The 26995-nt window shown below is 37.8% G+C and overlaps 1 protein-coding gene across 11 annotated transcripts in view; it reads left to right on the forward strand.

Annotated features, from left to right (window-relative positions):
* HMCN1 (hemicentin 1) overlaps nucleotides 1-26995 on the forward strand; it is a 182579-nt gene that overhangs the window by 82845 nt on the left and 72739 nt on the right. For 10 of the 11 annotated variants that reach the window (XM_085232385.1, XM_085232392.1, XM_085232391.1 and 7 more), the window contains 21 exons: nucleotides 951-1110; nucleotides 1569-1734; nucleotides 3712-3839; nucleotides 5566-5838; nucleotides 6870-6965; nucleotides 7324-7518; nucleotides 8518-8648; nucleotides 9319-9466; nucleotides 9953-10079; nucleotides 11085-11239; nucleotides 13176-13454; nucleotides 14122-14403; nucleotides 15168-15276; nucleotides 15873-16042; nucleotides 16262-16416; nucleotides 17213-17336; nucleotides 17730-17831; nucleotides 19101-19277; nucleotides 21932-22083; nucleotides 22842-22965; nucleotides 26816-26991. In XM_085232385.1, coding sequence (XP_085088511.1) covers nucleotides 951-1110; nucleotides 1569-1734; nucleotides 3712-3839; nucleotides 5566-5838; nucleotides 6870-6965; nucleotides 7324-7518; nucleotides 8518-8648; nucleotides 9319-9466; nucleotides 9953-10079; nucleotides 11085-11239; nucleotides 13176-13454; nucleotides 14122-14403; nucleotides 15168-15276; nucleotides 15873-16042; nucleotides 16262-16416; nucleotides 17213-17336; nucleotides 17730-17831; nucleotides 19101-19277; nucleotides 21932-22083; nucleotides 22842-22965; nucleotides 26816-26991 — 3429 coding nt within the window. The remainder of the gene's footprint in view (nucleotides 1-950; nucleotides 1111-1568; nucleotides 1735-3711; nucleotides 3840-5565; nucleotides 5839-6869; nucleotides 6966-7323; nucleotides 7519-8517; nucleotides 8649-9318; nucleotides 9467-9952; nucleotides 10080-11084; nucleotides 11240-13175; nucleotides 13455-14121; nucleotides 14404-15167; nucleotides 15277-15872; nucleotides 16043-16261; nucleotides 16417-17212; nucleotides 17337-17729; nucleotides 17832-19100; nucleotides 19278-21931; nucleotides 22084-22841; nucleotides 22966-26815; nucleotides 26992-26995) is intronic. The other variant, XM_085232384.1, reaches the window with a different exon arrangement.

The raw sequence follows: 26995 nt of genomic DNA on the forward strand, positions 1-26995 counted from the left end.
ACTTTTTTGAGAACGTCTGAAAATCAGGCTGAGATGGCTAGTTGGATTTTTTAGCATAATTTCTGGTAATAATAGTTATTCAAGGTATGCTGTAGCTTGCATGACATTGCTGTGAAGTCAGTGTTGCCTCAGAAGTTGTGCTGATGTAATTGAGTGAGACCTTATGAACAACTTTGTTTAAGAGAAGCAGTAGAACAGATAACTACTGGTTTAGTAGGGAATGAAACACAGGAGGAATGAGGTGCAGTAATAGTTTTTCTCCTTTATTACTGCATATAATTTTCAGTATGGATAAGGAATGATCTGCTAAGAAACATTTTATACAATGTATACAAGGCCTGTTTTTACATCAGAAACCAATATCAACATTAACTAAATTGAAATGATGATCTTTTTTTTTTAATAATTAGGTTCTAGAAAATGTTTTTTCGTATGCATATATAACAAAATAACATATTTTCTGCGTGAGAATCCCTTGCTGCTTCTATTTTTACTGCTCAGACAGTGACTAAATGAGTATGAAAAGTTTGTTTAGGTTGGTTAATTTCTATGGATAGAATTTCAGGGCCAAACTTCTTAGTTAATTCAAAATATTTTGTCGATCTCAGCCATAAACAGTAGAGGCCATAAAACAGTAGAAGCAGTACTGTAATGTAGATTAAAATATTACTTGGTTTAGTCAGGCTTCCTGCACTTTGCAATCTTCAGAGCTGTGAAAAATCTGACTGAATGTTAGGTTAAAAATACAGCAGTCTTCATACAAATGGGCTGCAGCAATGGGTTAAGCTGCTGCATTCACTAATAATTTTAATGTTCCTTTAACAGTTTAAATATTTTCATTAGATTTTCTTTCTGCAAAATTTAGCTATTATTGAATTAAATATTTGCAATTTGCTATATTTTTGGAAATCCAAGGACTATGGAATTTCTTTTTTTCTTTCTTTCCACAGAAGGGAGAAATAATTTTTCCCAGCAATGGGAAATTTTCCACAGGTTCTGATGGAAGTCTCTATGTAGTTTCGCCAGAGGGTGGAGAGACAGGGGAATATGTGTGTACTGCAACAAATGCTGCTGGTTACGCTACACGGAAAGTCCAGCTGACTGTATATGGTATATATGAAGTAAAATATAGTATCATTTTGATGATAAGATGATTAATGTGCTTTGCAAGGCTTTTATGACTTCCAGTTACTGGTGCTATAATATAATGTATAGTTCAGGTACTGGTTGCAAACTACCTGTACAATACAGACCTCAATGTATGCATGAACTGTGTATATTAATTGCTGTCCTGCTTTTTAGGCAGACAGTGCAGTCTTCTTGGTATTTCTAGTGTTGCAAGTAGGCATCAATCAATGTCTGAGCTAACCACGTGTAGAATGTTGGCATTACAGTGATTTATGGCAGCAAGTCTATTGCAGGCATGTCTTTAAAAACAGGACTGTAATGTTATATGCCACACACACACACACACACACACACACGCAGATGTTTAATCTGAGCTATAGGTATTACATTTGTACAGTATACATATTCACTTGAGCTTCTTAACATGTTCCATGTTACAGTGAAACCTAGAGTATCCAGGCCTGAAGACCAGCAAGGGCATGGACCTCTAGAGATCTCAGTAATTAGCGGAGAAGATGTCACACTTTCATGTGAAGTAAAGAGCTTGCCACCTCCCATAATTACCTGGGCTAAAGAGACACAGCTCATATCTCCATTCTCTCTAAGGTAACAACAGAGTGCAATTGTTTGATGAAAACAAAAGAAAAACGAAGTTGTGCCTAAGATTTTAAGATTTTGAAAGGCTTTTTTTTTTTTTTTTAATCTAATGATCAATTGGAAGATATGAAGTTGTCCTTCAAGAGGACCATAGGTTTAAAAATCTTTCCAGATTGAATGTGTATACTTCTCTGAAGGATGCAAAGTCTGCACATTGTTGTACTGCAGTGTGTGTTTGTATACAGTGGCAGAACTTCAGTATTTGCTCTGAAATCTGCAAGCTGCAAAGTTAGAGTTCTTTCATACTGTTTCGGTGTGATAGAAAAGAGAGGAGAAGGGGCAGTTTTCTGTATGTGCTCAGTTGCAGTGCTGGGCACTGTCACACGGTGTACTAGTGGTTCCTAGTCTCCCAGCCACCTCAAAAGGGGGCAGAGACTGCAGCTACATTTGTAAACCAGGAAAGGATGATGCTGCCAGGTGCATGCTGTAGCAGTTGCTGTAGCCATTGTCTAGCGTGTCTCTGTGATTCAAGTGAAATGTTAAGCAGCTGTACAGACCTGAAAGTGCACCTGTTTCTTTTGTGGCCAAATCTTGGCCTCAGATCCACCTCTCCCACTGAATCTGCCACAGACTTATCAGCTGGTAGGTGCTGGCTGAGCAATCTGTGTGGAACAGGCTTAATGTATACAGAGTTAATTTGGAATTAGTACTTAGGGTGGAATTTTCTGCTTTGTCCTGTGAACACATTGCATGCATTAATGAATCTGCATTCTTGGTCCATTACTTGTCCTCATTGTACATCAAGAGACAAATAAATTAGGCTACTTGCTCACTGTGGAGCCACCCAAGCTCTCCAGAGAAGCAGTGATCCAACTCAGCCCATTCCTTAAAATTGTATACAGATGTCATCAAAAGTTAGAGTGAGTCCAAACAAAATCATTTGAGACCACCGAAAGAGATGTTAGAAATGTGACCAGTAAGCAAAAGAAGAATGAAAGCAGAAATGAAGAAACTTCTCTCAGAAAGCATTTGTAATAAATGGGCAAAGTAATGGGAGATGAGTTATCCCAGCAACAATATATTTTGGAGCTATTTAAAAAAAAAACAAGCATTGGAAAGAAAGCATTGGGCAACAGAGGAGTAATCAGATGAATATCAGTGGCCGGAAGGAAATGCACTTCACTTTCTTCCACTAGTCCCTTCAGCCTGTTGTATTCTGCAGATTCACCAGTGCCAGAGAAAAAATAATGAGTGATACCACCAATTCCCACCAACTTTTCCTTAACTCTGTATATAACTTTGAGTTCTGTTTGCTTCTTGTCAACTTCTAGCTGTTGTTTTTCCTTTCCTCCTATTTTCTTTTTCCTTTTTAACTGCTACAGAAGAAGAGTTCGGCTTAATTGGCCAAGACTGAATCCTTGTACACCTGTATCTTGCGAGCCTTAAACCACCACTATAATGAAAATCAGTGTTACATCATTAATTATGTAGTCAGAAATAATGACAAATTCTCTAAGCTCGAGAACCAGTGGTTTTGAATCACAGTACTCTTCAGATCCCTCCTCCCCTTCATCCTCAACCATCATGAAGTATTTTGGCCATGTTGAAGTAGAATCACAAGCTGTTTAATGCAAACTTTCTGATTCTGCTGACCTGGGATGAGCATAAATCTGTGATAGGAGGCTCTATCATGATAGGAATCTTTACCAGAAGTTTTTTCCATTTCTAGAAATCAGGCAGGTTTCAATAGGTAGAATCAAACATTACAATTTGGATCTTATATTTTAGGTACTTGCTCTATATTCTCCATGTGGCTCAGTAAAGAGTTGGAAAAAATGAGTAAGTCATAGTTTAGTAATATGGCACAGCTCAGTGTGCCATGTAGAATGCTGGTAATTTAGTAGATAGTGATCAGTAGTGTGTAAGTAGAGATCGTTCGCTCTTCTGTACATGTTTATACAGCGTATCTGGTTCTTAATTTTGCAGACATACTTTCCTACCCTCAGGGTCAATGAAGATCAGTGAGACACAAGTTTCAGACAGTGGAATGTATTTCTGTGTAGCCACCAATATTGCTGGGAATGTGACTCAGTCAGTGAAGTTACGCGTACATGGTAAGTTGTAACTTAAAGGAAAATCATCAGCCTGTTTCAGCATTGAATTTGGCATCCTAAAGATGCTAAATCCTTTTTATATACATTAAATATAATTTTAATGTATAATCATATTTTCTCTTTCATACATTAAATGCTACTGACCCGTATTCTTTCTGCTCATATTATCTTCATATGCAAATTGTTTTTATTGATTATGTGGAAAAGAAATACTGTATAGATGTACACATTACCTAAATATATATATTTGTACACATATATGTACACCTTCCTTTCATGTCACTTAGATTCATGGAAGAATTACAGCTGTATAGCATATTTGGCTTTTAGGTCAGTAAGAGGAGTTTTAAGAGTTGAAAACTCTTGTTCAATACTCTTGGATGTTCAGTGTGCAGCAGACTTCTCAGTATTAGGTTTGAAAACAGTGGCTGAAAATAGCAAAGTTTTCTGAGGCTTGCAGATGCTGAGTTCCCATCAGTCTTAATGATTCCCTGTCACTACAATCCCTGATAAGAATCCAGCTTTCCCATAGCCCCCTCTAGGTATCACAGGCCATTATCAGGTCTTCCTGAAGCCTTCTCTTTTCCAGGCTGAACATCTCTGTTCTCTCAGCCTGAGCTGTCTTCTCTATTCAAACTAGCACCCTGTCCTTGTGTCCACCTTCCTCCCCCTTAGTGAAGGTAACTAGCCTCTTGCTGAGAGATGTCCCCCCTCCTTCTTACCATAAATCATCAAATTCTTGCCCCCTTGCCTCTCTCCTACTCTTACTGTGTTGGGGCTCCAATCACAGTCTCTTAACAATTTAAGCAATGTCATGTATCATTAGCTCCGTGCTCTCCCTTTTGTTTCTCCTCATCTGTATCAGATAGAAGCACAGCTGGTGCCAATGCATGGAGGAGAGTGAGAGCAGGAGCTGCATCCTGGCACAGCCCAGATGGTGCTGGCCAGTGTAAGTGTGATGTGTATGCAGTTCTGCTGTGGCTCATGCAGAGTGTGGAAATGCCTCACATGCCACAAACATGCCAGTATGGAACTCCTATCCCTGGCAGCTCTGAACACTTCAACTTCATGAATGCAGTTATAATGACTATAGCAGATGACTGTGTAGTTTTCTGTAGAGAGGTCTGAGAGAGAGAGAGTGCACCTTTGTCTATCTGTGATTGTACATTAGCAGAAGAAATGGCACTTGTTATTGCTTCAGATATTCGTTGTTAGACTTTATTGTCAGTGATCCTTAGAAAGAAAAACACTGTGGCAGAAGAGTTAAGTCAGATTTGAATTATTTTTTGGGATCAGCAAGATCTTTTCCAGTAATATTTTATCTTTTTGTCAGAACTCATATTTGGAAGCATACAAAGATTAGGAATTAGGGGAAGGAAATTAAAATGTCAAAGGGGAAAGGTAATTAACTTTTTCATAAAAGCTTTTGATTCTTTTTGTTATGAAAAACCAGTATGCTTAACTTGTGAAATATGCATGGTGTAATATTGATACTCATATGGAAGTAGTGCAATAGAATTTGAAATGTAGCTTCTCCAGACAAGTTTAGTGGTAGGCTATTATACATCTTATATGTAAAGTACATGCAGTACTGCATGTGAGAGAATTCTGTTTCATTGAGTAAGGACGGATATTTTCTAAAATAACAAAAAGAACTGCCTTCAAAAATGATCTTGTACCTCACTGTCTTCACATTACTATTGACTTAATTTCTCTTCTTGCTTAGTTCCTCCTAAGATACAGCGTGGTCATCAAATTGTGAAAGTCCAGGCTGGCCACAGAGTTGACATACCCTGCAGTGCCCAGGGGAACCCTCCGCCAGCAATCACCTGGTTCAGGGGCAGTAGTGCTGTGCCAATAGACAGCAGGCAGCCCACTCACAGTCTGGATGGGGCTCTGAGCATCAGCAACATCCAGCTTTCCAATGCTGGGATCTACAGGTGCATCGCCACTAACGCGGCAGGCACTGACACCTCCGAGATAACAATTCAAGTTCAAGGTATTCCTGCTAGGACTGCTTGCCTCCTGCTCTAAGAATAATTTTATGATAATGCAGTCAGGTTTATATTTTGGAGGGTGATGCCCCTTGCTGTTGAGAGTTGCAGCATGTAAATTCCAAGTCTGTTTTAAATGTCTGATGTTAATTAAGAAAAAATAGGAGTATGCAAACATTCTGTGGAGAGTTAGCAGAAATAAGAAGCTTGATTTTTTTTTTTTTCTTTTAAATCTTTTAAGATATTTTTCACTTGCTTTAACAGTACGTAATTAAAACCAGATCCCATTGTGGGAAACCTCCTTTTCAAATATTCTCTGTGTGTTTGTTCACCTCTCACATTTTCATAGACTGTTTCTGAACATTAGAACCCGGTGGCACAGCTTCAAATGGAATTGGAATTTTGCCTAAGCTTCATCAGTCAGTATATTACTAAAATGGTGAAGGGGCAGCAGTGATTCCTGTGCCAATTTAAACATATAGTATAACTCCTCACATGATCAGCTGACATTTGGCAATGCAGCATGACAGACTTAAGTAGAAAGTATTTCTTTTTCATAATAATCTAAAGGCAGTGTTCTGATGCCTTTGGATTAGAGATGCTGAGAGCTGCTCATTGTGAACAACAAAGAACTGCCATATTCTTTGTATGGTCTCAGTCCACACGCAAGTTTAAAATGAGATGCAAGAACAAAGAATGGAAGGAGTACTAAGATATGGTATAAGAAAAAAAATATTATTATTTTTTTTAAAGTTTATCTCATTTTTTTCAGAATTTGCAATAACATTGTCTCTGCCTTCAGAACAAATATAGTGTTGTTGTTTTTTTTCCCCAATTTCAGTCAAATGTTTTATTTGTATTGCTTTCTTCCTAACTATTCCTCTTGAAGTCAAGCCTGTTTTGTACAATTCATCATTGTAGGGGGTGTGAATAGTGATGGTGTGAATAAGAGAGATTTAAAAATTATGAATTGCCAGACTGCATTCTTACATTTGGAAGCAAGGGTAAAGAAAAATTTAAGCTAATTTTCTTTCAGAGCCTCCTACTATAGGTGATCTTGATCCTCCATACAATAATCCGTTTCAAGAAAGAATGGCAAATCAACGTGTTGCATTCCCATGTCCAGTAAAAGGTACGTATCAGTACTACCTCTTTCAGTGGCAAAAGTATATTTTTCTGTTGACCATTGATAATTGTACTTCTTGTTATTGTAAAAATGTAAAATATGCACAGTGTTTTCCATGTGCACTTTATATGGAAAATTCAAACTAAATCTCAGTTTAAACAAATTGATGAAGTACTTTGAAAAGTCATTACTAGCTGACAAGGATATTAAGAGATTTTTGTGATAATCTTACTTGTAACTGTAAATTTGAAGGCATGTGACTCCCTCTGGATTGTTCTTGTCAGCAAGCAATGGTAATTATTCAAATCCTTCTTATTCTGGGCTATGTGAACTGATTCTTGAAGTTTTGCATTATTCTTGTTAGGTATTCCAAAGCCTGTCATCAAATGGCTACATAATGGAAGAGAATTGACAGGCAGAGAACCAGGAATTTCCGTTCTGGAGGATGACATGCTGCTGATCATAGCTTCTGTTACACCATCTAATAATGGAGAATATATCTGTGTGGCAACCAATGAAGCTGGAAGTACAGAAAGAAAGTATAACCTGAAAGTTCATGGTAAATAATAAGCACAACTACTGGAGACATATTTTGAAAGAGATTATTCTGTTTCATTGTTCATTTGTTGTCCCAAATCTTCCTATGGGCAGTTGAATCATGAAAACTAAACTGGGTTTCTATGATTCTGTTTTATATTTTTTATTATTTCTGTTCACCGTAATTTTATAAATAAACAGTCTTTGTTTAACTCAAAGAGCTAGGTTTGTCTCATTAGTAGAGAGTTCTAGTTACTGTTGATAACTTTACCACAGGTAACAGGTGAAGACTTGTAGTGTAGATGTTAAAGTTTTGGTGATAGATTTGCATTTCAAATGGTGAGTATGAGAAAAGTTGTTTGTCAGAATGAGCATAGAATAGAAGACATTCTTCCCTAATCCTAATTGCAAAATTGCATCTACAGATGGCACTGTGAGATATGTTTTGATATGTACATTTCACTTCTTAGAGAGTACTTTTAATCCTCTTCACTTCTTACAGTTTTGATGCCCAAATAGGATTATGTGTTTACCCTTAGAAATGCAGGAACTCCATCATGTGCCAGCAAGGCTCATTGGTGGGATTTGAGTTTTTCTAATCCATCACGTTGGACCTTTCTCTTTACTCTGATGGGTTTACAAGTGACAGGCAGGTATTCTTGGGGATGATAAGAGCAGTGAAGAGGAAGGATTATTCTCTGGAATTTATTTCCTTTATATGCTAAGCAAATAGCATGGCATTTTAGAGATTAGTCTCTTAAATGGTGATGGAGATTCTGTTTCAGTGGATTCCTTGAAATTCTGCTATAGAGCAAGAGAAGAGTCTTGTTCTTTGACAAGAGAAGAAAGAACATTGCGAGATTGGTCCAGATTCAAAGGAGAAATGGAAACATCCAGGATAAATGAAATGAAAAATGCCTGAAAAATATAGATGATAGAGGTCCTTGACTTGGAGAAAGGATGAAGGGGGAGATCACTGAGTGAGAAGACTTAATACATGTGACTTTGAACTTTCTTGTAGTTCCTCCTGAAATTAGAGATCAAGAAAAGGTGACAAATACATCTGTAGTTGTTAATCATCCTGCAAGTCTCTTCTGTGAAGTATTTGGAAATCCATTCCCAATCATCTCCTGGTATAAAGAAGATATACAGGTAAGCACAATTAATTTAATTGCTCTAACTGTAGCCTTTTTCAGTTCCAGAATATTTTGTGTTGATTTTTCTTTTGAGCGCTTGATATGAGATTTCATTAAAAGTAAATACATGTATATACCTTGCATATATTTAAACTGTACCAAGAACACCCACAGAGAAATCCAGAGAAGTATGACTAATCCATTAATTTGTCCATTCAATAAATCAAAAGCAAACTTTTTCGAGATCTCCCTAGGAATTAGCCTTAGAAATCTCACAGTACTGTGGATGCCAGAATAGTTGCAGAGGGTAATGGTATTTTCTTCATTTCGTAGATGGAGAAATGAGAATTCTTGGAACTGATTTGAATTCCTAAGGGTTATCCTTGGGTCCTATGCTTCTACTTGTAGCTGATAAGTGATAGTTTATGTGAGGAGAGATCTCCTTTTGCACCTTTATATCTAACTGCTATTAATGAACAAAGAGTTTCTTTGGTTTTCTCACCCTCTACTGTATGTTGTGCTAGGAGTCATATTGGATAGACTGCAGAAGTTGAGACATGCTGTAATTGAAAAGAGAAATGTATTATTTTTAAACAGAAATTACCACTTTCTTATAAAAATCCATTTGTAATATCTGGCTAATGTAATTTGGATTACATAAGGCTCATGTCTTGGGTTCTTTTAAGGTTGTGGAAAGCAATACTCTCCAGATTTTGCAAAATGGAAAGATACTGAAGCTCCTTAAAGCTACTGTTGATGATGCCGGGCAATACTCATGCAAAGCCATAAATGTAGCAGGAAGTTCTGAGAAGCTCTTTAACCTAGATATACTGGGTTAGTTCTATTTTTGTTTGTTTACTTGTTTGTTAAACAGCAATCTGAAAAATAGTTGATATTTAAGGAAAGTTTCAACTTACTATAAATGGGTTCTTCCTCTCATTTCCCATTAAATATTGGCTGCTGAAGCACACTTCATGATGGATTATGAATACTTAAAATTTGCCATTCTCATAGTGACACAGACAAAATGCAGTTTTTCGTTGTGGACTTTGCTCTTTGGTACTTTATTTTGTATTTTCGGGGTACACTGCTCTAAGATATAAAGGAGTTTATTGTTGTGCAGTTCAGCAACATCAGTGTGGGAGTGGGAGTGCTTGTCATGATAGAAGTGATGTTGTGAATGAGCAGGAGTACTCTTGCAGTGAAAACTTGAGTTGTTTCAAGGGAACAGTAGTATCCACTGCAGCATTTCTTCCAGTCTCCAAGTTTAGCTTCCCTGTTTAAATACCAGCTCTTCCTGTAACATTTGTCTTTTTAAAGTTCCTCCAAGTATAATAGGTGCTGATACCACCAGTGAAATTGCAGTCATCCTCAACCAGGAAATGAGTCTGGAATGCAGAGCCAAAGGCTTTCCTTTTCCTGACATTCACTGGTTCAGAGACAGCAAGTAAGTATACTGTCATTTTTTCCACATATGTCTAGGCTATTCCTCCCTTAGAATGTAGAGGAAAAGGGTGCACAGTAGCAACAAGCTCTGCTTTTAACTATATAATGTCAAATTATTGTCATTGGATAAAATTTGTGGTAGCGTGACATGGCAAGTCCTTTAATCAAAACTCAGCATCCTGCTTCTTTTTGTAAACTATCCCATTTCTGACATTGGCGTTTGCAGGACATATTTACAATATTTGAAGCTAGGCAATATATGATGCAACCCTTTCTTTGGGCTTTATCTTGAAATACAGGTTTTGTTGTAATATGGCTGTTTTGTTGACATGATTTTTAAATTAGTATTAACCCTCTTTTCTAGCTGCTGCATTGCATTGTATAGTTCTGCATACATACATACATATATACATATATATATATGTAATATGTATATATATGTATACACACACCCTAAAGGTTTAAGGACAGTTATAGCTTGCACGTTGCAATTCTTCGTCTTATCTTCCTGGAAAGCATGCAAAAAATATAATTCTTGGCAGCTTAAGTATTAGCTGTAAATAGTTTTAAACAGCACTGGTATTTAATGGTTTAGCTAGTGTCTATACTGAACTCACAGATGTTCCAGTACGACAAGAAGTTAATATGTTTATACTTTCATCTCGTATATACAGATTTTTTGTTATCAGCAAAGGATTATCATGACCTAGTAATAAGAAAAGGGAACTGAGATCAGGAGTAGGACTCAGGCCCTGCTGCTGGCATTCTAGATGACCTGGATAAAGTACCTTTGTGTTTGGTTTCTTCTGAAAACCAGGAATCAATATAGTTATAATAGTTTGTTGCCTTACTGTGGTTCTTTGGATGGATGCTGTTTCTCTGGTTTAAATGATACCCTTTAATGCAATTACTGCCATTAAATGAACCCTTGTTGTAATTGTCAGTTTAAATTAATGCCAAAAGGATGGGGTCAGAGTTCTGTGTGGTGGAATAATCTCTATTTCAGGCCCCTGTTCTTGGGTGATCCCAATTTTGAGCTTCTGGAAAAAGGTCAAGTTCTGCATATAAAGTCTGCTCGAAGGGTTGACAAAGGTCATTACCAGTGCAGTGCCACTAACACTGCTGGCAAACAAATTAAGGAGGTCAAGCTGATCATTCACGGTAAGTTTATAAAGTGCTTGATCCAAGAAAATCCTTCAGTTTTGCACACAGGATTTTTAAATGGAGATGCTCAGGCAACATAAATTACTTAGGAATAAATTAAATTGAATGCAAAAATACAAAGTTGAGTGTAAAAAGAATCAGGTACAAGTAGCATTCCAGAAGATCTTCTGTTAGAGTGGTATGTCATCTCTCTCAAGTTGGTGTAGTCTGTGATCATTTAGGAGAGAAGAAGTGCTAGCATGGGATAACTATGTTAACATTCTTATTTTATGTAGTATAGAGTATACTTTCTGTGTGTTTACAAGCAGTTCAGTCTGAGCAGAATACCTGGGAAAAAGATCCATGTAATTAATTCCTGTGATTAGTATTATAGGAGATAAACAGGAGGATTTGGGAAAAAAAGGAAGAGAAAGATTCATGGAAACAGGAATGTGCTTTTGAAATAAGACTTTAAAAGAGACAAGAGAAGGTGTTTTTCATTTGGAAGAAAAAGAACATGTGACAGCCCAACCAGACCTGAAAACTGTAGGCGTACGGTACTAGCAGAAATGATGGGGGAAACTTGCCAAAATCTATGTATAGGATAAAACTGCTGGGCTCAGAGTGTGAATTTTGCATCCATGAGCACTAAAGCTAATGAGTCCTCATTTGCTATGGCTTCAGTTCTGAAGGGCTTGTGTCTTCTGTTCTGACAACAGTGAACTTGTGATACATTATTTTCCTCATTTGGGACATTTTTGAAGCATGGAGCAATGACATGCACAGCAATGTGCCTGTATACCAGTCACAGTGAAGTCTCCTGGGAACAAAGAAAATGGTGTGAGAACTCTCTGGTTATCAGGGTCATTGATGTCATAAGATGAGGGGAATAAAAAAACCACGCAGATCCCCCTAGATGAGTAGACCTTACTTCAGATTCTTCAGAGAAGAGAGGTGAATTAATCTTGGTCAGACAAACAGAAGTAAGTGAGGAACCTAGATGCTGCTTCCCACTAGTTCGTACCTTGCTTTAGCTCTCTAGTTCTACTTCTATCTCTGTGGATGAAAGCATTTGTTGATGGAGAAATGCATTTGCCTTTGAACTGAATATGTTTCAGCATATGTTATAGATTTGCATGTTTGCGCACAGAATATTTAGTAAGGAAAGTATTTCATCATGGTTTGATAACCAGCAAGATCCGTCTCATAGGTGTAGGTCTGACACATAGGTTCACTGACACATTTCTTTACATCTCTGTGATGGCATTTTGAATGATCGCTGTGGAAGTCAGCTAGAAAAAATTTGAGTATGCTGCTTAGTGAATGAGGGAAATGTCTGTGGGCCAAAAACTTCAAGCATAAAGCTGAGCTTTTAAGCTCATATTTAGAGTCAAAGTGACTTAATCTTTAGAAATTCTGAGTACCAAGCATTTCCCACTCCAGTCACAGAGGTTCTTGGATGTCTTTGGTATTTTAAATAGCAGATTGTTGTTCCTCACTGGGAGGATGCAGCTCCCAAGACATCCAGAGTTTGCCCTTTACTCTTCAGAGAGAGGGAATGGTCGGCATTGTGCCCAAATGCATTGTGGGAGGCATGGAGGTCCAGCTGACTTAACGGCATATATTGGACCTCAAACATTAATTGTTCTCAGGTACTTCTAGTGAAGCAGCAGTGCTTTCCAGTGTCCCCTGGTGCGGTGCTTGTTGATTAAGTATAAGGTGTTCTTTGACATTAGATTCCATTAGTGTTTGTGTTGTGCTCTCTTCATCCTTCCAGCTCAGTGTGCCATAGAGAATTCTACAGACATGGAAAAAAAGCATCTCAAAAGCATCAGGAAAGATTGGAAGTCTAATTTATCTAAAATTTTTAATTTTAGAGTATTTTAAAATAATTTAGAACTGCACAGACTTGTATACTAAGGCTTTTATGCTGTTGTTTTGTCTTTTGAAATAGTTCCTCCTAGTATTAAAGGAGGCAATATTACCACAGAGATATCAGCACTTCTTAACAATCTTATAAATTTGGATTGTGAAACCAAGGGAATCCCTGTTCCTACCATTACCTGGTACAAAGAAGGACGCCCCATTATTTCCAGCCCCCAAGCTCTATATGTGGACAAAGGGCAGTTCCTGCAAATACCTCATGCCCAAGTGTCAGATTCTGCAAAGTACACTTGCCACGTGACCAATGCTGCTGGAGCAGCTGAAAAAATATATGAGGTCGATGTCTATGGTAAGTGAAAGCTTATCAAACTTGATTATTTGCCATGGTACAGGATGTGTATATTGAAAGCCTTCTGCCCTTCTAGTGTGAGCAACCTTTGCAAACCTGTCAATCATAGAATCACAAGGTTGGAAACAACCTATAAGATCATCTAGTCCAACTGTCTTCTCATTACCACTGCTACCACAAGTCAAGGTTGAACAGCAGTCAGTGATTGCATTTAAAGGCTGGCCTGTGTCAGCATGACTGTGTAGAAGCAGCTTTATACCTTATGCATTAGGTAACTCCTAAAAAGCTCTCAACTTCAGAGGCATTGACACCTTGTTTTAGTGAAGTGTGAGATATTTCTTCTCCAGGTATCCTTTCTCTTTCTCATATGTGCATGCTGAACAGTGTTTAGGTGAAATAACCTCTGTGGTCAGGATCCCAAATGTACTTTTTTGAGACTTTCAAATTTGGTTTTTCCATCTTGAAACCTTGCATATCCTCTTTTGTACAAATGGTCTTTATTGAACCATAGGACTTGGTTTGCCCCGGCAGCAAATTCTCACATGTATGTGTGTGACATAATGGCGTGTACCACCAAAGTGGGTGGAGAGGAACTAGCCCATTTGCTCTTAATACATTTTCTGGCTGCAGATTTAATCACTTGCAATACATTTTTTCCTTTCTACAGTTCCTCCAGTAATAGAGGGCGATGCTGAAACAGCACAGAGCAGGCAGGTGGTTGCTGGCAATTCAGTGACTTTAGAATGTAAAGCTGCTGGCAATCCTTCTCCTCTCCTTACCTGGTTAAAGGATGGTGTGCCTGTGAAAGCAAGTGACAACCTCCGCGTTGTGTCTGGTGGGAAGAAGCTGGAGATCCTCAGCGCTGTTGAGGCTGATCAGGGCCAGTATTTGTGTGTGGCCACAAGCATAGCTGGAGAACAAGAAATCAAGTATGGAGTTGAAATCCTAGGTATGTGAGAAAAACAACTACTGCTATATCAGATTTGCAATAAAGCAAATGCTTTTGTCTTTGTTGGTAGAATTATATAAAAGATCAGTTAGCCAAGCTGCTTATTTGTTAAAGCTGGGCACTGCATTTTTCTTTCCAGAATTACAAAATAGCTTCAACCCATTACCATGATCTGAATTGCAGCAGTCCCCTCTGACTCTCTAGGTAGATGAAGCCTTCAGAAAGGCTTGATTTTTTTTTTTTTTTTTTTCCTCTCAAAACACTTTTAGGCTTTGCAGCACCTTCTGGAGGAATGCTGCCATGCTGTTGAATGTACATGTAGAGCACCCATTCTCATGTCTGTCTTACTGATCTTTCTGGCCGGTGAAGGAGCCAGGAGAAGATGTATGGCAGTGCTCCCTCCCCTGCTCACTCATTCCTGCAGAGTGTGGAGAGGGGCCTTTGCTTTCTCTGTTTGCTACAGAGGGTCTTGAAAGGCTCCCCACCCCAACACACTCTTTCACAAGGGATCTCAGACTGAATATGGGGAAGAAAAAAAAGAATAATTTAAAAAAGAGAGAGATAAGAATGATTTGAACTCAGAAGATTTCATTGTCTACCTGTTTTGTTTCAAAAAGGAACAGTGATTCCTAATGAACTTCAAATCTGTGTCCCATAGTGAGAGGGCTATCAAAAAATTTTTTTTAACACTACTACTTCTAATAGACTTTTGTTACATTACTGATGCTTAAATATTTTTGCTGATGGCTTCATCTCTCCTGCAGTTCCACCGTTTGTGGAAGGTGGGGACGAGATCTTGGACTACACTGTGGTTCTCCATAGCCCGTTGGAGTTGGATTGTTTAGCAACAGGGACACCTTCACCAACAATAACGTAAGGGGATTGGTATGGCAATAAAACAAAAAATCTGCCATTTGATTAGATGATCTTGAAGGTAGTCTTTATACACAGTCCGTGTTATTTAGTGATAGTTATTGTCTGGAGAACAGACTCTTGTCTCCAGTGAAGTGGCAGGTACTCACATGGCGCAGTGTTATGATTACACTCCAGTTTGTTTTGAAGTAGTTCAGTAGATTGTGCCAAAAGATATGTCCTGGGAATTTGGATAGATAACAAGCGCTGACCAAATCCTTCTTCACTTGCTAATGCAGCTCTGTATTTGTCATCTGCCAGCAATTACTGCATTTGTTTTGGAGACTTCTGTCTGCCTCTTTTGATGACGTCTGCTATTTATACTGCTTCCTAGCTTTCTGATGACTTCTTTTGTGCCTATTCATGTACGTTCCCTTCTCCTGGTGAACCACTATAGTCCATAGGCATTCAGAAGCAAAATACTACCTGACATCTCCAGATCTCCATAGAGAAAACAGAGTTTCTGACATGTTCTGTGTAATATAAATGTGTGTGTATTAGGACTGTTGTTGATCTTACTCCAATAGAGATCTGAGATTATGCTTTCTTTTTGGTAGGTGGTTAAAAGGTGGCCAGCCAATTGAAGAGGGAACTGGACGTATGATCTTGTTAAATGGACAAAAATTTCTCATCTCTCGAGCTCAAGTATCAGACACTGGCCATTATAAATGTGTGGCTGCGAATATGGCAGGAGAACATGAAAGGGAATTTATTGTTACTGTGCATGGTAGGTTACTCAAGGGGAAAAAAGGGGACAGACTGGCTTTATTGTGGATTGCTGGCAATAACATACTGAAATTTTAAGTAAATACTTTTAGCGCTAGTGGATTGAAAAATAAGAGAAGAGTAGATGAAATAGAAGTAGAGCTATTCTTACTGATGTCATAGTCCCCCTATATATGTAAATATATACGTTCAAATGATATTTCATTTTTGTTTCTTGCAGTTCCTCCAACTATTAAATCAGCTGGTGCTTCTGAGAGAGCTGTTGTGCTACACAAACGTGTGACACTGCAGTGCATAGCCAATGGCATTCCTAGCCCTTCCATAACTTGGCTGAAAGATGGTCAACCAGTAAACACAGCCAGGGGAAATACTAGAGTAAGCAATACTCTTCTGTGGAATCCAAAGTGTGAAAGATAGTTACTATAAGTTAAATGTGTTAATGCTTTTTTTTTTTTTTTTTTTTTTTTTTTCCTTTTGCTTCCCTCATGCTGTGATACAAAGATGTTAAAGATTCATCCTGGAAAGCAATGGGCTTTTTACCTGAATAGACAGTACATCAGATTGAGTAATAGTGTTCAGCAGACTGAATCTCATTAGATACCTCCATACAACAGGAGGTATGAGTCCATGACTGTAGATTCAGCATCTGGCTCCCTTCATTTGTGTTGTACCATTCAAGGTATGGCCATTTGTCAGCTGGGAGGTAGTGTTGCCCACTTGTCACTGTGAGGCAGGATTAGTTGAGTTTTTCTATAAGCACTGCCATTGCAGCACCTGCCTGTACATTCCCTTCCGTTGTGAGATTCTGACTTTCAGTGAACAGCCCTTCCCAGTGCTTGCATGCCCTAGGGGATCAAGCATCTGGGGTGACTTTGATTCAAGATGGAGCAGTTTTTGACATCTTGCTAGAGCTTGCAGTCCCCCCTTCACCATCTTGTCTGTCCCTCTGCCATCTAGGTCTCTTCACAGCTGTACAGCTAACAGTCCAGATGTCCTGGCAATACTGAGGTCTTTGAACTACCATGACACCTGTTGCATGACTTTTGGCCCTGGATGAGAGAAAAGATGAGATCGGCTGTATTCATTGTACATTTCTAGTGTGCCTTTATGCTTAGAGACTCTATCTGGAATTACTGTCTAAAGTGGTTCCCCACTCCCTGTTTTGGCACAGCTGGAGTCTTCAGGCCGTGTTCTGCAAGTTGTTGAGGCCATGCTTGAAGATGCTGGCAGATACACTTGTGTGGCAACAAATGCTGCAGGAGAAGCCCAACAGCATATTCAGCTTCATGTGCAAGGTAATGATGTTTCTACCTCTAGTTAGAAGCTGAAAATAGTGATTTTAAGGCAGCTTTTTTTATATCTGTATTCTTTTCTCTTTTGAGCTTGTTGGTGTTTTTTTTTTTTTTTTTTAACCTCCGCACATCCATCTTTGAGTTTTCATTCTTTGTCCCATTGCAGAAAGCAGTGCAGAAAAATAGGGCAAAATCTGCCTTTCCTGGGATTTTGTCAGTGTAGTCTGACTCCACAGATAAAGTTCCTAGAGAAATTTCTCCGTTATCCAATAGTTAGTGGAAGCTTTGGCAATTCATTGCCCTAAGTTTCTCAGAGAGCAGAATGCTTTGTGATTGGAATTTTTGCCAACCAAGCAGCTGAAATAATGAAAACCTGATGCTTTTGCCTTTTTAAAGAACCACCCAGCCTGGAGGATGCAGGGAAAATGCTAAATGAAACTGTGGTTGTGAATAATCCAGTCCATCTTGAATGCAGAGCATTGGGGAACCCTCTGCCAGGTATGCACATGCATCTCTCATGATGTGAAGAATGTCTGATAACAGGTTGTGACTTTTCTACATCTTCTGAAAAAAATGGATATTTATTAGCATGAAGTTAATTTTGTGGTATTTAAACTAGCTATAAACTATTAAACATTATTTATGATAGAGAATGTCAGTATATTGAGTGATGTGGAATAAGAATTGGAAATTCAGTGATTTCTTCTAATTAAACAAATGAAAAACACATGGATAATGTGCACCCCTATGCATACAGCAATGTCTTGTCTGTAGGCAACGATACTGTTAGAGTTCTATGAAATCAGCTGTAAGCCAGCTTTAAACACATCTACTCCTTTTCCCCATCAGGTCAATATTTTATGGGGCAGGGCAGACTTCAACAATACCTTAAGTGTTGAGTGTGCTCATCAAATGGGAACATATCTAGGACCTTGCCTAAAGTCTCTTGAAAACCATAGGATTCTCTCTGTTTGCTTCAGGCCTCTCGCATATGTAAATACAAATCTTTTCTGTGTGTGTACCATGGTTTCTGTGGCTTTCCCGAATGATTGGAGATTATACTAATGATTTTCTGGGTTCTCATGATATTCTAAGCTTTGAAAAGCAGGCTGCTTGCATCTGTTTGTTCTCATCTAGCTAAAGAGTGAAGGGATACCAGTAAAGTGTTAATTTGCACCAGTGCTCTCTTGAAGAAGGGTACCATCTTTTGGCTGAGATGCAAAAATGTCCTCATTTTTTGTTGATTTTTTTTTTTTTGTTAATTTTGTTTTAGAATGATATCAGTTTTCCAGTTCTCATTTCCCATTTTTCAGCCTTTGAGATGAACTCTGCTTGCATTTTGTGTTTAAACTTCTCAGATGCTTCAGTTTAGCGTAGCAATACTTCAGGGTAAAAGGTGAAAAATGATATATATTGTGTATTTGAGGATTTTTCAACCTTGGTATTAGATGACTAGACATCATCAAAATAGATGCTTTATGTTACATTTTCCTAACTTCAGAACATTATTTCATAAGCATCTGGTGTGCAGGTACAATAGCTTCAAATTTGCTATTTAATCCTATAGGCATAGTCATTATTTTGCACAAATATTACTATGTTTCTCATTTCCTGGCTACTTTTTACTGTTATTAATTCTAATGAATATATATTTTATTTTAAATGTTGGTTTTATGTTTCTCGCAATTCACAGGGAAAATCTGAAGTATATTTGGACCTGTTTGTCAGGATAAATACTTCTGGCAATTTTTCCATTTAATTTTACAGCTATCACCTGGTACAAAGACAGTCGTCCGCTCACCAGTGCTACAAGTGTCACTTTTCTGAACAAGGGTCAGGTTCTGGAGATTGAGGGTGCTCAGATCTCTGACACTGGTGTTTACAGATGTGTGGCTGTCAACACTGCAGGCACAGCTGAGTTGTCCTACAGTCTTCAGGTTCATGGTAAGTATTAAAAACTTAGGAGAAACTGCTACCTGCACCACATTTGCTCTTTTAAATCTGCTTAGAAGTCTTACCGTCATTCATCACACCATCATCCTGGAAGAGATATGGCAGGGCTCAAGGGAGCACATTCATTCTTTGTTGTTGTTTGCTGTTTTTTTTCCTTAGTGATACTAGGATACATGTTTTTAATGTTAGGAAGATGTCATAAGGGAACTTGATTTTTAGGGAGAATGAGCAGAGACACTAGATTTGTGGAAAAGATATTTATATTATCATTTAAATGGTTCAGAAAGACTTGAAATAGCTGTGTTTCACTGTAGATGACTTCAAAGTCTACAATAGATAAAGAAAGGACACAAGTCAAATGTTCTTTCATAACGCAAGAATCTTAAAGAAAAATGTACTGTGTTTAAAGAGGTGAAGTTGAAGTGTAGGTGCTTGCAGAAGTAAGACACCTGATCAAAAGCCAAATTGGAACTCTTCCACTAATTTCAAGTGGATTTTGGATCCTAATCCAAACTCATATCTGATAATATATGATAATCTGATGTATGCATATGCATGTAAGTTTTCCGAGGGAGTTTTCAACACAGAACTGTGGCCCAAATGTGGCACAGTGTCCCTGGCTGATATGCATGCTTAGTCAGTAGTTCCTATTAATGTTAATTAACAGATACGGAGTTGGGCCATACATTTCTGTTAGTTTAATGACTACCATGGGAGAGAATGAGGGCTCAAGGGCAATTAACCTCACCCAGTGATGAATTTACAGGAAATATTTAGAGCCAAGGTTGTAATTCTGTTTAAATTATGAAATAACTCCTAAGCATATGTTTATCTTCTTATAAGTAGTGGAGTTTCAGCAGAAATTTACAGAGTTTTCTAGGGAGCTAACACTTCCCACTTAGTGGCAAACACTAGACAAATAAAAGTGCTTCCCCTACCGTAACAGACATATATACAGTTGATACAGTTGCAGCCAGTGCTCATTGCATCAGAGGAAGCTGAAACACCTATCCATGAACCTTCTTAATTTAGCTTGTGAGATACAAAACTTAAAGGGAGTGCTTTTTGGATTTACCAGAAACAAGGTTATCATCCAGTTTATTTAGAGTTTGAGTTTGATAAGACAAAGGGTTTTTTTTTTCCTGTTAATAATGAAAGCAAGAAGGACTACTGAAGGAAGAACAGGCTCTGAAGTGTCTTACAGAAAGTTGTGCTAAATTTACTGACAGCCTGCTCTATGTTTTTGTATGGCAGCTGGCCCTGTGAATGAGCATCTATCTTGGTTGACCGCTGCCTGTATTCGACAACTTCTGTTGTTAATATGAGTGTTGCAGATGCAGTAGCTGAGGTAGAAATCATTGGCTCATTTTTGCATTAAGAACAAGGCCTGATATTGCAGGCTTAACAACTGGGCAGGCCTATTCAGCCTGAAGGAATTCCAGCATAATATATTCCTATGATTTCACTGTACTAAGATTTTTGCACTTCTTTCTCATCACTTGAACCTTCTCTGACATTTAAGAACAGCGGATGCTATTGAAATGAAATGGAGATACTGCATGTACATAGAAGAAGATTATAAAATCACACTTGCATGTTTACTGGGATTTCTATTAATGAAATTTGTCTTAGGACAAGTAGTCTGAGCTGCATGCTGTTAGAGATGGTTGAATTTATTAATGCATCTTATTTCTATTAAGGAATACATAAACATTTTTTTTCTCATGTTGGATATGTATGAGTAGAATGCACTGTTCTCATTTGTTTCTAGGAGTGACTTCAAGTATTAAGCTTTTGTGATTGATAGTGAAAGTACAGGTATATGACCAAGTTTTAAGTGGTAGAAGCAATTTACATTGTTCTGATTTTCCTGATAAATGAAACATCTCTCTTTTTTAATATTTCAATTGCAAATGTTGAATGTCCGCAGAAAAAAGCTTTTTGATTTGAAAGCTGTTTTTTTCTCCTGTAAATGTATGCCAATGTTATGCCCACACTTGTTTGTTCATGAAGAAATAACAAAAGAAATGTACTGGAAATCTGAGGTATGTTCAGGTATGTTCCTGTCTCCCTTTTAAACATAACTCTACAAAATTTACTAGGCCTTACACTTAAAGTAATTGTTTTTATATGTCCCATTAAGATTATTCTTATCATAAGACAGGCAGATATTGTACATATTGAACTGGTAAGTATATGTTCTGCAAGACTGATTTATTACTCTGTGTATATGTTTGGTTTATTCAGTTTATCATATAAACTTCTCTAATTAATCTCCACCGCTGTTAATGCCTTTCATGAGGTCTAAATGGAATGTTATAAAAGTCTGAGGGAATATTTTCAGATTTTATGCTCTGGTTGCTGGGTGTCACAGCTGTTCTCTGGGCTGCACACTCAGTCCTACTTACCTTGCTCACAGTAGTTTCACTGAAGTAATCTGACTGCTTATGTAAGTAGGAGTAGCATTTGGCACAGAGCAAACAAATGGCAGTAGTGCTAGCATTAGAAATCTTTCCAACAGTGAAATCTTTCCAATAGTGCCTTGCAGGAAGAGAAGCAAGTTCTAAAAGTAAGCATCCCATTTAATTTCATTTTGATAGATCTGAACTCTTACATAGCTGTCCAGCTTTATTTTCTTTTTTCAGTCCCACCATCAATCTCTGACAGCAGTGACATGGTGACGGCAGTGGTCAATCATCTGGTGCAACTGGAGTGTGAAGCCAGAGGCATCCCTGCACCCATCCTGACATGGCTAAAAGACAGCAGTCCTGTTTCCAGCTTTAGTGATGGTCTTCAGGTATTGGGTTCAAATCCCGCCATCCGTGTTATTTCCTGCTTTGGCATGAGCCTGTAAAGCCTGTGCAATTTAATGACAGAAAAAGTTGGAGGTTTTGGTATAAAGAGTATAAGGCTTTTTGCTCTGGGATATTGTTGCAAGCTTACAGTAATTACTGTGCAAAATGTGCTCATTATGGGTATATTGAAATAAGTTGGTCCTTTTAACTGATGTCATACTGAGTAAAAGTTTCCATAAGCGAGTTTCTCACTGACCGGCAAGAAGACTAAGCTGGACCACTTTTCTACACGGAAGAGATTCTTGGAGTTTAAGATTGCATAATGTCTCATTACAAAAAATAACAGCTTGAAGAAAAACAAGTCCCTGCTGTAAGGAGAGGGTTCTGAATCAACATAATAGGACATTGTTGCTTTCTGAATGCTATTTTTATGATGTGACAGACGAGAGGTGAAATTTGTGTAAGTATGTGGATTACTTTGGGCACAGACAGAAAATGTGACAATGTTTGAAAGTAGTGAGAGAGGGGAACGTCCTTATCGTGCAGAGACTTCTAAGTTCAAGAGTTTCCTATGGTTTGCATAAAGCCAGACTTTTGCTTTTTCAAGTCTTGATGAAGAAGAACAGTGGAGTGCAAGAAAGTGTTGGTAAAATATAGATGGTGGAAATCAGCATTTTGTTTTGGAATAAAATCTAATCATTCTCATGTTTCTGCTTTACATCAAAGCACATATACTAAATATGCTGTGTTTCTTTTGCAGGTTCTGTCTGGGGGCCGAGTCCTGGTGTTGACTAGTGCTCAGATAAGTGACACAGGAAAATATACCTGTGTTGCAGTGAATGCTGCAGGAGAGAGCCAAAGAGATATAGATCTCAGAGTTTATGGTGAGATTTTCTGACAAATTTGCTGACAATGAATGAGGAAAACTGTTCGTGCTTTAGTGGTCCAGATGTTTAGTAACATTGAAGAAAAGCTGTTCCAAGCCGTAATGAAAGCCAAAGAGATCAGGAGGTGTGTTTGTGTGTACATGTATGTAAGTAAAAAATAAAGATAATAAATATATATATATGCACACAAAAGTATTAAAGTACATATGTTCTGTGTATCCTTGAAGAAATGTAGCTGCAACAATGAATTTGTAAGTTGTGTCACAAAGGCTCATTTATAAATGATAGGACAAAATGCGAATTTGTCTTTGCGTGAGTTATACGTTGATCCCTTATACAAAAGCTGTTATGGGGGTGAGAGCTCAGTGGTCTTTAATGAACCTTGATGAGTTAATGTGAATTTGCCACATATCTCTGAAATCTTTTCATTTTCAGGCCCTTGCTTGAAAGTCACCATTTGCCAAAATTGTGGTGTCTTTTTTAGTGCTAATCATGACACTGACTGAGCCCAATGAGACAACTTTGTCTCTTCTGAGAAGCAGGATATCACTTTAGCTATTGTGCTTTGCCAATTTTCCAAATTGTGTCAAGCAGTTAATTCTATATTCTTTTTAACATGTAAATGTATCTGTCCTCCTCGTTTCTTGTAGCTTGTTTGGCTTCCTCCTCATTTCTAGCAGCTTGTATAAGATGTTTTTTTGCATTTTGTTCTTAGAGATCGCTAGTGATGTACAGATATCAAAGAGCATTAATGGGCTGTCAGGTGGAAAGCCATGGAGTTTAGCTGTAGCAAGTTTAAAGTTTCCCTGGACAGTTGAATGTTCTGTACACCAGTGAAATGAGGATGTACAATGATCTGCCATTTTAGAAATCTTACAGTACTTTATGTGGACAGAAGGTTTTGGAATTCAAGAGCCCTTGATGTTTTGTTTTTGCTTTCAGATTAGTTGGGAGAAAAATGTTTTTACTCTGCCAATCTCTAACTGCATGGCAACTGTAAGCAGAACTCTGGAAATTTTACAAGTTAGAAGATTGCATGTTTTCTTAGGCTAATAGAGACAGCTGTTTAAATTGTTTGCTTTCGTGTTTGGCTTTCAGAATAATCTTGTAAAGGCACTGTGGTTGGGATACTCACTTGTGACTTGAGTCATGGCTACTTATTGCATCTGCCAGAGGCAGTTGAGAAAGTCAGGATTCTGGCACAGCAAACTCAGGTTTAAATTGGGTTATAACATTTTGTATCTACAACAAAGAATAACAAGGTACCTTTTGGAGTTTGAGGAGAACTGTATTTGTATACATAAGTGCAAAAGTAGTATGGATCTACTTACTGTTCCTTTGGTTTTGGAATCTCTGTCCCTTTTAGCTAGAAGAAATGAAAAGAGGCAGTTAAAAGTTGTGTAAGTAAAGTTACTGTTGTAATTTTACTGTTATTGAGCTTCTGCAGGGTGATCTTGAGTGAGGTTGTTACAGAAAGTAATTTCTCTGTTAGGACTTAACCTGATCATATATTTACCATGAGCATATAATTACCGTGAGCATAATTAGATTAATTTTAAACTTTATTTCTTCAGAAACAAATGATCTAGTGTCTGTCTTTCCACATTTCATGAACTCAGTTTCTTTCTACTGCATTTCAGTTTATTTAGCTGGGGGGAAATATAGTTGGTGGAAAAGTATTTGGAAATAAATTTACCTTCTGCAGTAGTGGATCAGCTTCCAATGTTCAGTTCCATAATACTCATAAAGAACCTGGGCCTTTGTGAGTTCTACAAAGAAAGATAAACAGATTTGTTTTCAGTTACTTTATTTCTTATCCACAGGGACCAGAATTTTCCCTAACTTATTTCCAAACTGTGAAATCAACTGTTTTGATGAATACTTCCTGTGCAAGAAAAACAAAACTTTGTTGTTAGTGTTATTTTTCAGGACATCTTGAGAACTGTATTGATGGTCTGCTGAGTACAACTTTGGGATTTTCTATAATCTCCTTTGTGCTAATTAATTCAATATCTTTTTGTTCGAAGTGAAGCCAAGACTATTTCTCGTGAATGGTCCCACTGCTTCCCTTCTTACTCACATATTTTGGGCAGCCAGATGTGCACTTTCTGAACTAACAGATTTCTAAGCTAGAAAGTGAGGGAAATGCAGCAATAAAAACTTTTCTATTTGACCTTGGTCAACATTTTGTTGGGCAAAGTGAACTGTCTTAGTACACAAAAAGTATTAAAAAACTCACTGGATATATGTTACTAGATGAAGTAATTTCTTGCTAGAAGTGTTTTGATTTTGCAAGTATTTAATTGCAGACCTAAAGTTGCCTTAATGTTAAGTTTGTAGTGAGTATGCCTTCTGGTTTTAAATTGAAAGAAATGAAGATGAATCCCTATCAAATGCTTTAAGGATTTAAGAATGTATCTTCCATTAGGAGCACTAACGAGTTGTCGTCTGGATCATGCTTGAGCACCCCAGTAAAAGTATTTTTGCTCTCTAGTTTGCTGTTGTTAACTAAATGAGATAAACTAAGTTTATCATCAGGGTTCCCAAGTTCTGTTTCACCGTCTCTGATCTGGAAAAGGTAATTTCCAATAGAAAATTGATGGTAAGCTGCAGCAGCGCAGTGTGATGGCCTGCTGCACACATCTCACCATTTTCCAAGGCAGTTTGTGTCTCGGCTGAAATTGCTTCAAAACTCATGAAGTGCCAGTGTTTTGTTAACAACTCAAAGCTGCTTCAGCAGTCTGAAAGTCTCATCTGACTGTGATCCAGCCTGCTGTTAGTAAAGGACACTAAGCTTAGCTGTGAATAACAATATAAAGTCATGGACAGCAAGAAGTTCTCAGTCATTAGTCTTTTAATTTAATGTCATCTTCTCAGTGTAATGTTTCTTCCTTGATTTGGGGAGTTCTTTTCAATGCCAGCTGTGAACAGTTTCCCAATAAAAAATTGCTCACTTGCTGATTTTCAAAGTTTAGTACTCAATTGTTTCTCAATTGCTTTGTTTTCAGAAAAACAGCTAAAGTTAAAAATGGGGAAAATGTATGCATTGATTTTATTATTTTTTTTTAAATACCATTCAAGAACAGCTAATAGGTTGCAATTTAAACGTGCCCAGAAGCATTTTTGTCTTCTACATAGACTATTTCTCCTCCAAAACCTGATTTTTCTCTCCTGTAATTTGGAAATGTGTGATAATGAGGCTCTTGCTGCAGCTGTTGTACAAACTTAAATAGAATGCTCAGTGCCAACAGTTGCAGTAATTACCTAGAAACACCACAGAACAGAAAATAACGTGACAGCAAATCACATCTACTGGTGATTAATTCATTAACCATTTCACTTGGCTGGAACCGCCTAATTTTTGTTCTGTCTTTTGTATTTGGCAATGTCTGGACAAAATTCTCCTTAAAGTCAGAGTTCTTCTTAAAGCCAAGTACACATGCTGGCATTGTCTGAAACAGTTTATGACATTTTAGGCCAAGCTTGCTGATTATCTTGTGAATATTTACACTCATTAACTCTTCTGTCCTTTAATCAGGAACATATATTTCTCCAATCTTTATATAAAAGTGAATTTCCTTTCTAAATGTATTTCGAGTATTTTTCTTCTAGCCCTGGCTTATCTGTGCAACTTCTCTGTGACTGATCTTTTACTACTATTTATGTTGTGCAGAGGATATTCTGTAGATAAAATTTCTGGTGCTTATTGAGATCTAAGGTTGGATGTCAAAAAGGTAGTAACTGCCATATTATTTTTGTTAAACAAAGACTTGTTAACTCTACAGTATGTGTTACTATGGGGAGTCTGCAATACCCAAAGACCTCTTTTTCTGATATATTGCTGTAGTTCCACCAAACATCATGGGAGAGGAACAAAATGTCTCTGTGCTCATCAGCCAGGCAATGGAGCTGCTCTGCCAGAGCAATGCTGTTCCCCTGCCCATGCTGACGTGGCTCAAAGATGGGCGACCCTTGCTGAAGAAACCAGGTCTTAGCATCTCTGAAGATGGAAGTGTGCTGAAGGTAA

Source organism: Meleagris gallopavo, chromosome 10 (genome assembly GCF_905368555.1).
Source record: "Meleagris gallopavo chromosome 10, MGAL_WU_HG_1.1, whole genome shotgun sequence".
Taxonomy (NCBI): domain Eukaryota; kingdom Metazoa; phylum Chordata; class Aves; order Galliformes; family Phasianidae; genus Meleagris; species Meleagris gallopavo.